The sequence below is a fragment of the Cervus elaphus genome, chromosome 16 (assembly GCF_910594005.1).
Source record: "Cervus elaphus chromosome 16, mCerEla1.1, whole genome shotgun sequence".
Lineage (NCBI taxonomy): Eukaryota > Metazoa > Chordata > Mammalia > Artiodactyla > Cervidae > Cervus > Cervus elaphus.
The window spans coordinates 35,289,978-35,304,672 of NC_057830.1; the positions used below are offsets into that span (position 1 = coordinate 35,289,978).

At 40.9% G+C, this 14,695-nt stretch overlaps 1 protein-coding gene across 1 annotated transcript in view; it reads left to right on the plus strand.

The window, feature by feature from the left end:
- Positions 1 to 14,695, plus strand: part of DCAF12 (DDB1 and CUL4 associated factor 12) — a 37,810-nt gene that overhangs the window by 13,355 nt on the left and 9,760 nt on the right. The window contains exons 3-4 of the mRNA XM_043927613.1: positions 9,094 to 9,300; positions 10,340 to 10,400. Coding sequence (XP_043783548.1) covers positions 9,094 to 9,300; positions 10,340 to 10,400 — 268 coding nt within the window. The remainder of the gene's footprint in view (positions 1 to 9,093; positions 9,301 to 10,339; positions 10,401 to 14,695) is intronic.

Here is a 14,695-nt window from a genome sequence, read left to right on the forward strand (position 1 = left end):
TAGAAGTATCAGCCAGGACTGCTCTAAGAAGGAAGTCATTCCTAGCTAGGATATTCAGAGGAGATTTCCTGGAGGAGGAAGAGGCTTCTGCAGTGGCAAGGAAGCAGGAATATCCATTTCATAGCAGAGTCCGAACACACAAGGAGTGTTGAGGGACCCTAGATAGACTCATTTGGCTGATGCTGGGCAGAAACAAGAGAAAGTAGTTCAAGTCACTGGGGGTTTGGTTGACGAGACTAACTGAATCTCCTTTGGATAACATTTTTTCTTTTTCCTAGACTCATGTCTAGTCTTTAATATTGAATAATCCTGTTAATCACCTTTCTCACCTGGAGAATTGAGTCACATGCTTCGAAGCATGGCCCCGGTGAATTTATGGCCTGTTCCGGTAGTCCTGGAGACTTGGAAGATGGGGAAACCCAGGTCACTGAGAGTGAAGGTTTGCTAACTTCTTGAGGAAAGTTAATAAGACAGTCTAGTTACTTCATTTGGTTCCTGTTTTCCTTGGACTTTTCCTTCAGTCTTCCTTTGCAAGTCCATATTCTAAATTGATGTGTATTTGATTTCTTTCTGATTGCTTGGGCCTTTGTTTCATAAGTACCACCCAGGAGCTATCTGTATCATAGTCACTTGAGGTATGTGTTTAAAATGCAAGTTTCCTGGTCCCCACTCTAGTACTGATTCAGGATTTTTCCTTCATTGAAAGCTAGAAATTGGAATTTTAAACAAGCTTATAGGCAATTTTTATATGAATCATTGGCTTAGGCTTGATGCTATATATAGCAGTAATATGTGTGTGTGTGTGTGTGTGTGTGTGTGTGTGTATATATATATATGGTTTTTTTTTTTTTTGTCATCTTTTTAAATCTAGACCATTTGTTTGAATCTTCCTTGTATTTTCTAAACCACACTCAGGGCACAGATGGGACATCATGTTTAATGGATCTGGAAGAATTTTCTTGTAGGCATCTTGGTTAATATCTGTTTAGTAGGACTTGCTTGGTCCAGTGGTTGAGAATCCACTGGCCAACGCGGAGGACGTGGGTTCTATCCCTGGTCTAGAAAGATCCCACATGCCACGGGGCAACTGAGCCCATGCGCCACGACTACTGAGCCTGAGAGCCTCAGCAAAGAGAAGCCTCAGCTGTGAGAAGTCCGTTTGCTGCAGTCCGGGCACTGCAATGAAGAGCAGCCACCACCTGCTGCAAGACAAACCCCGCTTGCCGCAACAAAGACCCAGCGCAGCCAAAAAAAAAAATCTGTTTAGCAACCAGTTGGATGTAATCAGATCTTATTTCCGCACTGTGAGGAAGCCTTTGATAAATAATTATTTTCTTTATATGTCTGTTACTTGTCTCAACAGACAAAGCAAGAAATTCTTTTAAATTTTTATATTTTGACCTCACCATGAAGCTTGACCAGGGATTGAACCTGTACCCACTGCATTGAAAGTGCAAAGTCTTAACTACTGCACCACCAAGGGAAGTCCCTGCCTGTTGTTTTTTTAGGTCAAATCTTAACTTAGGTCATTAGTTTCCAATTTCTTAGTCTCTTTACTAGAAGAGTTAGACTAAACTTTAGTCAGAAGTATAAGGTTCAGTTATTCTGTATTGTGTATTTGGATTCAGAGATTCATGGGTTGAATCTAGGCTCCATTTCTTACATTATTTATTTATTTGGCTGCACCATGTCTTAGCTGTGGCAGTCAGGATCTTTGATCTTCCTTCCGGGATTTCAGTTGCAGCATGTGGAATCTAGTTCTCTGACCAGGGATCAAACTTGGGCCCCCTGAATTGGGAGCATGGATACTTAGCCACTGGACCACCAGGGAAGTCCTGGGCTCCATTTCTTATTAGCTTTGTACCCTTGAACAAATATCTTCTCCTAAACCTTTCTTTCACCTTTAAAATAAATGGAGCAAGTAGTATCTGCCTACCAGAGTCATGAAGAAAATTAAATAAGATTTTGGTTAGCATAGTGCCTAGATTAGTAAATTGTCGATGTAATTGCTTAGTAAATTGTTGATGTAATTAATGGCGGTGGTGGAGGAGGCAGTGGTAGCAGTAGTTTGATGGTTCTCGTCTTTAGGTGTATTTCTGGCCAGATTCAGGTACTCCAAAGATAAGAAGTTGGCATTTTTCTACCCTGTGAATGACCTGTTTTCTGTATGTCAGTCTTATCCCAAATAGCTTAAGCATTTAAAAACTACTCATGTAGATATTATTTATATGAGAAAATATAATTAGGAAATTATTTTTAGGAAATTATATTTAATTTCATCATGAAAAGGATTCAGATAAAAGATGTTTTCTGTATACAAATTAAAGTGTTACCTAGTTCTGATAAGAATGCAATGGAATAGATAATATATGTATAATGCCACTAAAACCCTTTTTTGAAAGTAATTTAACATTATGTTTCAAAGACCTGGGATATATCATTTATTGAATGAAGAGCCTAAAATATTGTGCCCTTTGACCTAATCATTTTTTAACAAAAATTATTGGAAGCTATTTTTATCAAAATGCTAATAATAGAATACTTAAGTAATTTATGGTAAATCAAATCTGTGTGATATTATGAAGACATTGACATAATTGTGAAGACTGTAATAACATGCAGAGCTTTTGATGCGTTAAATGTAATGAGGTACGGAATTCTCTCTCTGCTGATTATAGCTATGCACCATTATACATGCATGTGGTTAAGGACTGAATAGGCACTTGACAGATGAAAAACAGAAAATAGACTTGACAAGAGAGACGATTCTGAACAATGTTCCCTGCATTTTTTTATTTCCAGTATTGTAGATAAAGTATTGTCAGCAAACTCTATAATTAAAAAAAAAAAAAAGTTGTTACCTTCAGCTAGATGAATCTTGTATTTTCTTATCCTAAAGCAGTGGAGAAGGTGGCCTTGCCCAGTTTCATTCATTGCTTGTCTTGTTTGCTGACAAAGATGGAGCAGTTATGTAATATACCGCCTCTTTGGGGAAAGGGTGTAAAGAAGGAACTTGGAAATAAGGTGGTGTAGGATATATGGCAAAAGGAGTTTCCCCTCTCAGTCACACAAGTGTTTTGAGCTCCAGATAACACCTGGAGAGGGGTCTTGCCTTTCAGTGGGAAGTACATAACCATATTATTATTATTTTTTTTTAATAACCATATTATTATTAAGTCTTTGTGCTATAATTCTCAGGAAATAAGAATGAGGGAAAAGGATTATATTATTATTTTAATACTGTTATTATTAAAAGCTTATGATCTCTCAATATACTAGATAATTAGTTAGTGTATAATGACAATCTGCTCTTTAGTAGTTTGCAGTTTAGAGATAAGGCTTCCCGTTAATTCTGGGTAAAATAGCTTATGCCTTAAGATGCTCTAGGGAACAAAAAGCTGAGGGTATCTTGTTTTCTTCTGAATAATCTATACACTAAGTATTAGTATCCTTCAATACTATAGAATGTATTTTTCATTATTCATGGCAGGAAATGAAGATTTGTGTAAAATGAGGTTAGTTGGTCAAGTCTTTTGCTTAACCTTCTATCTTTATTTTTTTTAATTAATTAAAATGATTTGTTTATGTATTTTTTGGCTATGCTGGCTCTTCCTTGCTGCTTGCAGGCTTTCTCTAGTTTTGGAGAGCCGGGGCTCCTCTCTGTGGTGGTGCAGTAACTTCAGTAGTTGTAGCACGTGGCCTGGCTCCCGGGCTCTAGAGCGTAGGCTTTACCACTGTGGTGCTCGGGCTTAGTTGCCCCGGGGCCTGTGGGATCTTCCTGGACCAGGGATCAGACCCACATCCCTTGTATTGGCTGGTGGGTTATTAACCACCAGAAAAGAAGTCCTTTTCTTTTAAAATAATGCATGTCATATGTGTTTTTTGAGGGAAAAAATTAACATTCTAGGACTTAGGTCTTTAAAAGGGTATTCATTTAATAACATAGCATGATTTCCATGTTAATAGCATAATTACTCGTCTCAACAGTCAAAGCAAGAAATTTTTTTATATTTTGACCTCACCATGAAGCTTGACCAGGGATTAATGCTATTAAAATAGCATTATTTCCATGTTAATAAGTGTCCTCTACTCCATCGTTCTTAAAGGCTGTATCATAATCCACTGAGTGGTTATTCCCAACTGCCTGTGGTGTTTCACTAGTTTAAAAGTCACTGTAACTTGGGACTTCCTTGGTGGCCCAGTGGTTAAGACGCCATGCTTCTGTTGCAGGGGGCATGAGTTTGATCCCTGATTGGTGAATTAAGATCCCGCATGCCACAGCGCAGTAAAAAAAAATTTTTTTTTTAAATAAATAAGTAAATAGAATTCATTGTAATTAAAGCTGTTCACTTGTCATATTTCCTTAGTGTAACTGCAGCATTTACACATTTTTAATCTTTGATGCGTATTGGCTAACTGTGTTTTGCTGTGTTTCTTAGTCTTGGCTCTCTCCTTTGCCCTCCACGTCTCTGTTGGGGACAGAGAATGTATTCCCCTGCTAGGTTTCAGTCCTCTTCCCTTTCCTAGACTCAAGCTGCCCTCTGGCCTTTAATTATCTGACTCTCTATAGTTCATCCTGATATCTGTGCTTCCTGTGTGGATTTACTTTCCTTTCTTCACTAGCTTCCACCTAACATGCCTTGAGTTTTAGAGACTCTGAATCTCCCCTCCCCCCATTTTATTAAGCCATCCTGGCTTTCTGTATAGGCACAGTTACACGTGTCTATATGCAGATACATGCAGGCTGAGGTGTTCTCACTAGTCTTAGAATCTTCCTGATTGTAAGGCCTTTGCTTTCTTTTTTTCCCTCTGCCCTGACTTATAAGCTGCAGGGAGCCATTAAGTCTCAAGCTTACCCTGCCATGCTGCTGGTTGCTGGCAGGGATCCCAGTAGGTGAGTGGGGAGCAGTCCCATTCTGGGAGATGTTACAGGAGCTATATGAAGCCTTGGCCCCTTGTCACACAGCTTGGGGAGACAGTGTGTGGCACCCCATCCGCATCTCTTCAATTTCCTTTGAAAAAGCAAGGGGGCTCCCTGCTTTACATGCTGCTTTGTCGTTCCTTGGTGAGGGTAAGGTTGTGGGTAAGCTCTTGGTTTCCTCTACAGAGCCAGCCATTTGCATCTCCCTTGTATGAAATTTTGTTCATCTATTCTGTCTTAAAACCTGCGAAATGAAACAAAACATTAGAATCGACTGTCTCTGAACTAGTACTTTTAAGGCACCTGTTCTGTGCTGAGCCCTGTGCTAGATACTTCATATTTTATTAAATCTCTTAGCAGCCCTATTAGATAAATAATATTATTTAAGTTTTCTAGATAAGAAGCAAGATTCAGAAAGGTTGAATGACTGATCAAGTTCACATAGCTGCTAAGTAAACATTCTTAAACCTAGACCTCTCCCATGTCCAAAACTGGAGAGGTTGGGCTTAAGACTTTCTTGGACGTGAATAAATGAAGCCTTTTCTCTTTTCCTTTTCTGGGAGGCAGAAATGGAGCCTTGTTTATTAAGGCACAGGGTTGTTTCTTATCAAATGCGTTGTCCTTAGTGTACAGAGCAGACAGTCTCTACACCAGTGCTTCTCAGACACTTCCGTGTGCTTGGAGATCTTGAGAAGCTCCAGATTCTGCTTTAGTAGGTCTAGGGTGAGGCCTGAGATCCTTGGTCTCCCGCAAGCTTCCAGACGTCCCTTTGACTGGCACAGCCCTAGATCAGTGGCCTTTAAACCTGAGGAGTCAGTAGATTCACCTGGAGACGCTTGACAGAAATTCAGTTCTACTGGCCCAAAACTCAGAACTTTCTAGTTGGAGTTTTATGGTAGCTATGGGAATTGTTTTTGCTTTGTAGTTTTTTTAAAAAAGAAAGTTTCCTAGGTTATTGTGATAAGCAGTTTGAGAATCACTGTCTGGAAGCTGACATATTATGTGTACGTTGTCCCATACAACACAAAGGTGTGAGTGGGCAGTAAATTTTGCTGTATTAAACATTTGAGGGGCTGTGTTGGTGAGGTTAGGGCTTCCCTGATGGCTCAGATGGTAAAGAATCTGCCTGCAACGGAGGAGACCCAGGTTCAACCCCTGGGTCAGGAAGATCCCCTGGAGAAGGGAATAGCTACTCACTCCAGTATCCTTGCCTTGGAGAATTCATGGACAGAAATCTGGCAGGCTATTAGAAAATAGTAAGAAACCCAATCATATTCCTTGGAAGAGCTAGCTCACAAACCCCAAGAACAGAAAGTATTCATGGATCTCAGAAGGAAACAGCTAGGAATTGGAAAGCCACTAGGAACCAGGGGTGTCCATGCTTCCTAAATTCACTGTTTCCTGTTCTCTGGGAATGGCTTTGGTAGAAAATGGGCACCCAGTTTGGTTTAGCACCACCAGCCAGTTCCATACTGCTGAGAATTTGAATGACCTAGTCTAATCTAGGCTCTGAACTGGTTCTCCCTGAGCTGGGAGGCCACCCCAGAACAGTACTGTGACCTGGACATCTGGGCTTACATCAGATGAACTCAGCTACAGGGCGCCACTCTGAACGCAGGGATGCAGGGGTCCCCCAGCGTCTTTGGGCAGGCCACAGTAAGGTGGTCACTCTTAAGTGCTTACTGTGTAGCTCCGTGTTGTTGGGGCAGGAGAGCAGAACCAGGTAAGATAAAGCCCCTGCTCTTGGAATTAAGAGGGCGTTATCAGCTTAATGGAGAAGAGAGATGAGTGGATATTTTAAAACTGTGATAAGATCTAAATATTGTGAGTAGAGGGCTATCTTGGGAGCCTACAGGAGAGGAACTTATTCAGCCTGGACATTAAGAAATACTAGGAGAGGACATGTCTGAACTGAATCATGAAACGTAAGGACATAATGGCCAGGTAAAGAGAAGAGTAGGTGAAAGCATTTCTGGCATTGGAACAGCCAATGGATGTCCAGACAAGCCAGTAAAATCACTATATATTTTGTGTGAGTAATAATTTATAAGCAGTTCTTCCTTTTTTTTTTTTTAAATAAAAAGTTTTATTGGAGAAAAATAGAACCACCACGTACACAGGGAAAAGAGCACAAAAATTCAACTGATACAGAACTGAAAGTCACAACTACCCAATGTTGTTTGCGATTACTTTTCAATTTCTTAAATGGCTTCCCTCAATTTTTTAAATAGCCTTGCCAATTTTCAGCTGAAATAGAATCAAGTTTTCAAAAAATTAAGAGCCTCAGCGAAGGGACCAGGTTTTAAGATAACAAAGGTGACACCAAGAGTCTCCTAATAGGACCAGTTCTACCGAAAAATTCCTGAAGCACATAACTACTGAGTCTGGTAGAACAGTAGCTCAGAGACCATCAGGGATTAGTTAGAACACTGACTCAGACGGTCCAGTATTAAGCAGTTCTTTCTATAGTATAACGTCCATGGAAGGATGTGAAGCTGGAGAGATAGATAGGGTCCACGTTGAGGAGAATCTTGATGCCATGCTGAAGGGCTTGAATTTAGGGGAAAGTGAAAGTGAAGTCGCTCAGTTATGTCCGATTCTTTGTGACCCCATGGACTGAAGCCTACCAGTCTCCTCCGTCCATGGGATTTTCCAGGCAGGAGTGGGTTACCATTTCCTTCTCCAGGGGATCTTCCTGACCCAGGGATCGAACCCAGGTCTCCTGCATTGTAAGCAGACGCTTTACCGTCTAAGCCACCAGGGAAGTCAAATTTAGGGGAAGGGGAACTATTAGATATTTTTTAATGGATATGGGAGGATTTCCATTCTTTAGGAAGATGAATGATTATAGTGTGGAGTATAGTTTTGTTGATGGCCTTGCCTGAAGGCAAGTCGTGTAGAGGAGAGAGGATGAAGAAGAAGGAGCCAACTGTAAGAATATTTAGGAGGAAGTTAGGAATCTAGGGTGAATCCCAGGCTTGAGTGAGCAGGAAGATTGTGGTGGCATCAGTTGAAATGAGCAGTTTGGGGAGGAAGATAATTTGTTTTAGACACATTGAGTTTGAAAATTTGAAAATGCCTGTCAGACACATTGGTGATGGCGCCAGTTAGGTGGAGGCTCGGCCTTAAATAGTTGTCAGGGTTTACAGGTTTGGGAGTGGTTCCCCTCACTCTTCCTTTCTTTTTAAAATCCGCCCCACCCCCAGTCTCTGCTTGACCCTCTTATTCTAGCTACTCTTCCTTTTCTATTTCTCTTTTAAATTTAAGACTTACCTACGTCCTCCTTTCATAAATCGTCCTATGCAAGCAGTAGGTTGTTTATACAAAGATTTGACATGTTTTGGCTTCACTCTGAGATTTGCTGATAGAATTTTAAGTGAACCTCCTAGACTATGAGGTATATGAGGACAGAGATCATTCCTGGTAGTTAGGTTTCTCACACCTAGAACAGTTCTTGGCATTGAATTGGTGCTGACTCAGTGAGCAAATAAAGGAATGAATCATTGAATCACATAAAGAGTTTAATAATAGACTCCATTGGGGATGCCCTTTCTCTAAGACTGATCTTTTCTATCAAGCATTTCTCTGAGTTGAATTTTGGAGAATGAAAGAGGGTTGGTTTGTTACAGAAGTGGATAAGAGCATTTCAGGCAGAAGGAGCAGCATAAGCAGAGACATGGAGGCACGGAACAGATAAGCAGTTGAGACGCGAATCTCTCTTACTCTCTCATATCTCAGGTCACTCTAGCAAACCTGGTATGGTTTATACTTATGTCTAATAGTGGTTGTGATGTGTTTTGTTTATAATTTTCTACACATGTGTTGATAAGAATTAGTGATACATGATACGGTTGCACTGGTAGAAAACCTTTCATCAGGTTCATTAGGTCCAAAGTCTAATACAGGTCTTCTTTGAAGCCATCTTTGAATGTCAGGCAGAATTTACTTCTTCCTCTTCTGTGTTTATATAACATATTATATAGCATATTATACCTATCTCTGTTATGTTTTCTTATTTACATGTTTCATTTGACTAGTGTAGCCCTGACTTTGCAGTTAGTAGACATTAATTAAATGTTTGATGGATAACTGAGTGAATGAATGGATATTTATACGCAAGGTCAGCCACACTGAAGAGAAACTTCACCTTCTTTATCTCTTTTCTCTCGTAGCTGTTTGTAGTGGATGTCCAGACAAGCCAGATCACCAAGATTCCCATTCTGAAGGACCGGGAGCCCGGCGGTGTGACTCAGCAGGGCTGCGGCATCCATGCTATCGAGCTGAATCCCTCTAGGACGCTGTTAGCCACTGGAGGAGACAACCCGAACAGTCTGGCCGTCTACCGGCTGCCTACGCTAGATCCTGTGTGTGTGGGAGATGTAAGTCTTTAAGCAGAGCCCAGCAGGTAACATGGACCTTCCTCCCGTAAGCCCTTCGGGAAGGAACAGTTTGCTTACTGCTGACTTGGGGGCTGGGGTGGGGGTGAGGAGTTGTAATGGTGAGATGTGGGTATGGAGATGTCAGAGTGGGTACAGAGAGCTTCAGATGCTGACAGAAGGGCTGTTTGATACAGGTGCGAGCAGCACACCTCAGATGCCAGCAGCAGTGGGTTGGTGTTTGAGTCCACAGTGTTTACACATTTCCTACTGCCCATGGTCAGAAGAGTTTATTATTCATTCAGCAACTAATTTTTGACCCTTCTGTGGCCAGGCATTGTTTTAGACTCTGGGGATGTAGCAGTGAATAAGAGAGACAAAGCCCCCCTGTCCTCCTGAAGCCTGTGCTCAAGTGAAGGGAGGCGTATAAGCCAACAGAAATGTACCAGCAGTAAGTCAGAGTGGGAAGTGCCACGGAGAAGAGGAAAGGCAGGCTAAAGGGAGAGAGGGTGGTGGAGGATGCTACTGCAGAGGGTAGTCGGGGAAGGCCTCTTTGATAAGAGTAACACTTGAGCAGGGAGGCTTAAAGGAAATGTGGGTACAAGCCATGCTGATGTCTGCGGAAGAGAGTTCAGAAGAGGGAAGAACATAGAGGTCGGTTCTAGCTGTTGGCCCAGGAAGCACAGGGGAGCGTGCCAGGATGAAGTTGGAGGGATGAGAGGTGGATGATGGTGTGTAGGAGCCGCAGGTAAGACATCAAGAGACAGAGTGCTGGAGCAGTGTGTCCACCGGCCGTGTTTATAGCCCGTAGGCAAGCCAGCTTCATTTCAGCTTGGAGCTTCTCAAGACACAGTTAAAGATTGTAGGATCATGCCATCTGGGTTGTGATCACCAGAGATCAAAATTGTAATTTTTACAAAGATATTTTCGTTCAGACTTTTAAGCTTTTCAGGGGTGTACGTTGTAATCCTCATTTCACTCATTTCTTTTTTCCTTCCCCCCCTCCCCCCCACCTCCCGCACCTGTCACTCCCTCCTTGAAGGACGGACACAAGGACTGGATCTTTTCCATTGCGTGGATCAGTGACACTATGGCCGTGTCTGGTAAATTGCCCTTTTGTAAGGAATTCTGGTGTGGCAGGGAAGGAGGGAGGCTAGAAGTTAAAAAAGGGGTCATAGTGTAACTGGAAATAGCCCAATAACCAACCATCAGCCAGGGGCCAGAAAACCTTATTTCTAGTATTGTCTCTTTCTCTGACTTAGCATGTGACCTTGGATAAGTCTTGTCCCTTGTATATTCCTAATCTGGAAAGTACTGGAAGTACTGGCACACTTATTATTCATACTCTGCCTTTTTTTAAAGAGCCTGTGTGATGGCCCCTTAGCTTCAACATTTTGTTGGGATTTGCTGAGACAATAGTTCGGAGAGTGGTTTTGGAAAAGTTGTGCTCTGGAAAATATTTGGAGCAATTATCATTTTCTGTACAACTATATAATGTTGATAAAGCTGAACAGGATTGGGGAAGTTCCCCTCCCAATGGTAGAACAGTCAGGAAAAATACATGGAAATGAGTGAAGAGATACTCAAATGCTTTCTGAATACCCACAGCAGCCTAGAACGTAGGCCCAGAGTGTCAGCCAGCTTTTCTGGGTACCTGGCTTCCCAGGTGGCACAGCCAATGCAGCAGACACAGGAGATGAGGGTCAGGAAGATCCCCTGGAGGAGGAAATTGCAACCACTCCGGTATCCTTGCCTGGATAATTCCATAGACAGAGGCGTCTCAGGAGCTACGGTCCATGGGTTTGCAGAGAGTCAGACCTGACTGAGCGATGGAGCATGCCTGCATATATATGTAAAATATAATCGTCCATTCCAGATTCCCAAATTTTAAAAAATCACAGGAGTTGCTAAATTAAGTACTTGATATGTTATTTCATAGAATCATCATAACAATCCTAGAAGGTTTACATTGTCAGCCTCATTTCACAGTTGAGAAGATTTAGATTCTGAAAAGCTATAATTTGCCAGAGGCTACAGAGACAGTGAGAGATGGAGTCAGGATCTGGAGTCAGGATCTGAAGCCAGCTCTCAGTTCAAAGCCCATGCTTAGAACTGCTACAAAGAAAGCTAAGGGAACATAAATGTTTCTTTCTTCGGGTTTTTTGCAAGGCAATAGAAAACAGCAAGGAAGGAAGGAGAAGTCTAATGGACAAACATAGTCACAGTTCAAAAATTTTCAGTAGCGGTTCAGAAGCTTTTGGATTCCCTGTCATTTGTCTTCCCAAGAAATGAGAGCTCCTGGAGGGCAAAGACTGAATCGTGGCCCCTCTATAGGGACTATGTGTATGACAGTAAGCTGAACTAAATGGGGTTGTTGGGAGCCAGGACATGACTTTTTTGGAGAGCTTTCCTTCTCTTTTTTAATATATCCTGGGAGTGTTCTGTGTTTTCAGGCTGATAGCTTCCAAGGCTACATTTTGTGAACAGTAAGCAGGTTTTAAGAATACTGGCTCTGAAATAGGAACAGACTCACAAATATAGAATACAAACATATGGTTACCAAAGCAGAGAGGGAGGGAGTCGGGACAGATTAAGGGGATGGGATTAACTGATACAAACTACTGTATATAAAATAAAAAAGCAACAAGGATATACTGTATAGCAGAGGGTATTATGCTCAGTATCTTATAATAACCTATAATGGAATATCATCTGCAAAAATACTGAGTCATTATGTTATCTACCTGAAATTAGTATTATAAATCAGTTATATTTCAGTTTAAAAAGAAGAAAGAATATTGACTCTGAGAGAACTATACTCTGAAAACTGTAGAACATTTATGAAGGAAATTGAAAATGTTGTAAAGGAAAGGAAAGATATATCCTATGGTCTTGGATTAGAGGAATTAATGCTGTTAAAATATCTGTATTTCCCTAAGCAATCTACAGATATAATGCAATCCTTATCAGAATACCCATGACATTTTTTCATCAAACTAGAGCAGTCCTAAAATGTATATGGAACCACAAAAGACCCCAAATTGCTAGAGCAATTTTTTTTTTAAATTTTGTTTGTTTACGTGCTTTTGGCTGCTTTGGGTCTTCGTTGCCGTACACAGGCTTTTTCTAGTTGCAGAGAGTGGGGGCTACTCTTCGTTGCAGTGTGCAGGCTTCCCATTGTGGTGGCTTTTCTTATTGTGGAGCATGGGCTCTAAGCACTTGGGCTCAGTAGTTCTGGCTCTTGGGCTCTAGAGGACAGCCTCAGTAGTTGTAGCACATGGGTGTAGTTGCTCCATGGCATGTGAAATCTTCCTGGACCAGGGATCAATGCGGGTGGATTCTCATCCACTACCACCAGGGCAGTCCTGCCAGAGCAATCGTGAGATAAAAAAGAACAAAGCTAGAGATAGCATGCCCCCTGACTTCAGACTAAACTACAAAGCTGTGGTCATTGAAATTGCATGGTGCTGGCACAGAAAGACACTCAGAGATCAATGGGACAGAACAAAGAAGTTAGCTCGTCAGTAAATCTGTGGCAAAGCACATACAATGGAGAAAAACCAGTCTTCTCAATGAGAAGTGCTGGGAAAACTGGACAGCTATATGTAAAAGAAGGAAATTATTGATAGCACATTTTCTCACACCAATATACTAAACTAAACTCAAAGTGGATTAAAGACATAAATGTAAGACTGGAAACCATGAAACTCCTAGAAAACATAGAACACTCTTTAATATAAATCATAGCAGCATCTTATTTGATCTCCTGAGGCAAAGGAAACAGCCAAAAAAGACCACCTATGGAATGGGAGAAAATGTTTGCAAATGATATGACCAATAAGGATTAATATCTAAAACATATAAACAGCTCGTACAACTCTATAAAAAAAATTAACAGCCCAGTTAAAAATTGGTCAGGGAACATCCCTGGTGGTGCAGTGGGTAAGAATCCACCTGCCAATGTAGGGGATACAGGTTCAGTCCCTGGTCGGGGAACTAAGATCCCAGAGGCTGAGGAGCAATGCAGCAGACACAGGAGATGAGGGTCAGGAAGATCCCCTGGAGGAGGAAATTGCAACCACTCCGGTATCCTTGCCTGGATAATTCCCGTGTGCTCCGGAGCCCCACAGCTGGAGGATCCCTGCACCACAACCAACAGTGCCACATGAGGCGGTGAGAATCCCATGGGCCACAACCGAGACCCAAAGCAGCCAAAGTAGCATTTAATAAAATAGGTAGCCGTGGAATTCCCTGGCAGTCCAGTGGTTAGGACTCCGCTTTCACTGCCAAGGGCGCAAGTTCAGGTCCTGGGTGGGGAACTAAAATCTCACAAGCCACGTGGCACATCCAAAAAGCTAAAACAGGTAATGACAAGGACCTATTATTTAGCACAGGGAACTCTGCTCAATATATTGTAATAACCTAAATGGGAAAAGAATTTGAAAAAGAACAGATATGTATATATGTAACTGAATCACTTTGCTGTACAGTTGAAAGTAACACAATACTGTTAATCAACTATATTCCAATGTAAAGTAAAAATTAAAAACAAGATGTAATATACACAATGGACTATTACTCAGCTATTAAAAAAGAATGAAATTCTGCCATTTTCAACACCATGGATGGACCTGGAGGGTATTATGCTTAGTGAAATAAGTCAGTGAAAGACAAAAACTCATCACTGGAATGTGGAATCCAAAAATAAAATGAATGTATAAAAACAAACAGTTTCACAGAAAAAGAGAATAAACTAGTGGCTACCAGTGGGGAGAGAGCTGGGGCGAGATAGAAGTATGGAATTGAGTACAAACTACTGTGTATAAAATAAGCAACAGGGATATATTGTGCAGTACAAGGAAATATGGCTATTATTTTATAATGACCTTAAATGGAGTATAATCTATAAAAATATTGAATCACTGTGCTGTATACCTGAAACAAATATAATATTGTAAATCAACTAATACTGTAGTAAAAAATTAAAATCTAGGGACTTCCCTGGTGGTCCAGTGGTTAAGACTTCCAATGCAGGGAGCACTGGTTTAATCCATAATTAGGGAAGAGCCCATATGCTTCATGGAGTGGCCAAAAAAAAAAAGAAAGATTAAAATCTAAAATCTAAATCTAAAATTTAATCTAAAATTAAAATCTAAAAATCTATCTTTAATCTAAAAGATAAAATCTAAATCTCAATAGAAATCTCATCTTCTATTGAGACTTTAATTACGATAATATAGAACATACCTTCCTTATAAACTGTAGAATAAGTAAAACCTCTACATACACAACAAAAACCCATCAATGTTCCTAATATATAATTTTGCCATCTAAATTGAGGAAATACAGCTTTGTACAAATAATAATCTTCAAATGCTGTGTTCTCCAAATTGTTGCA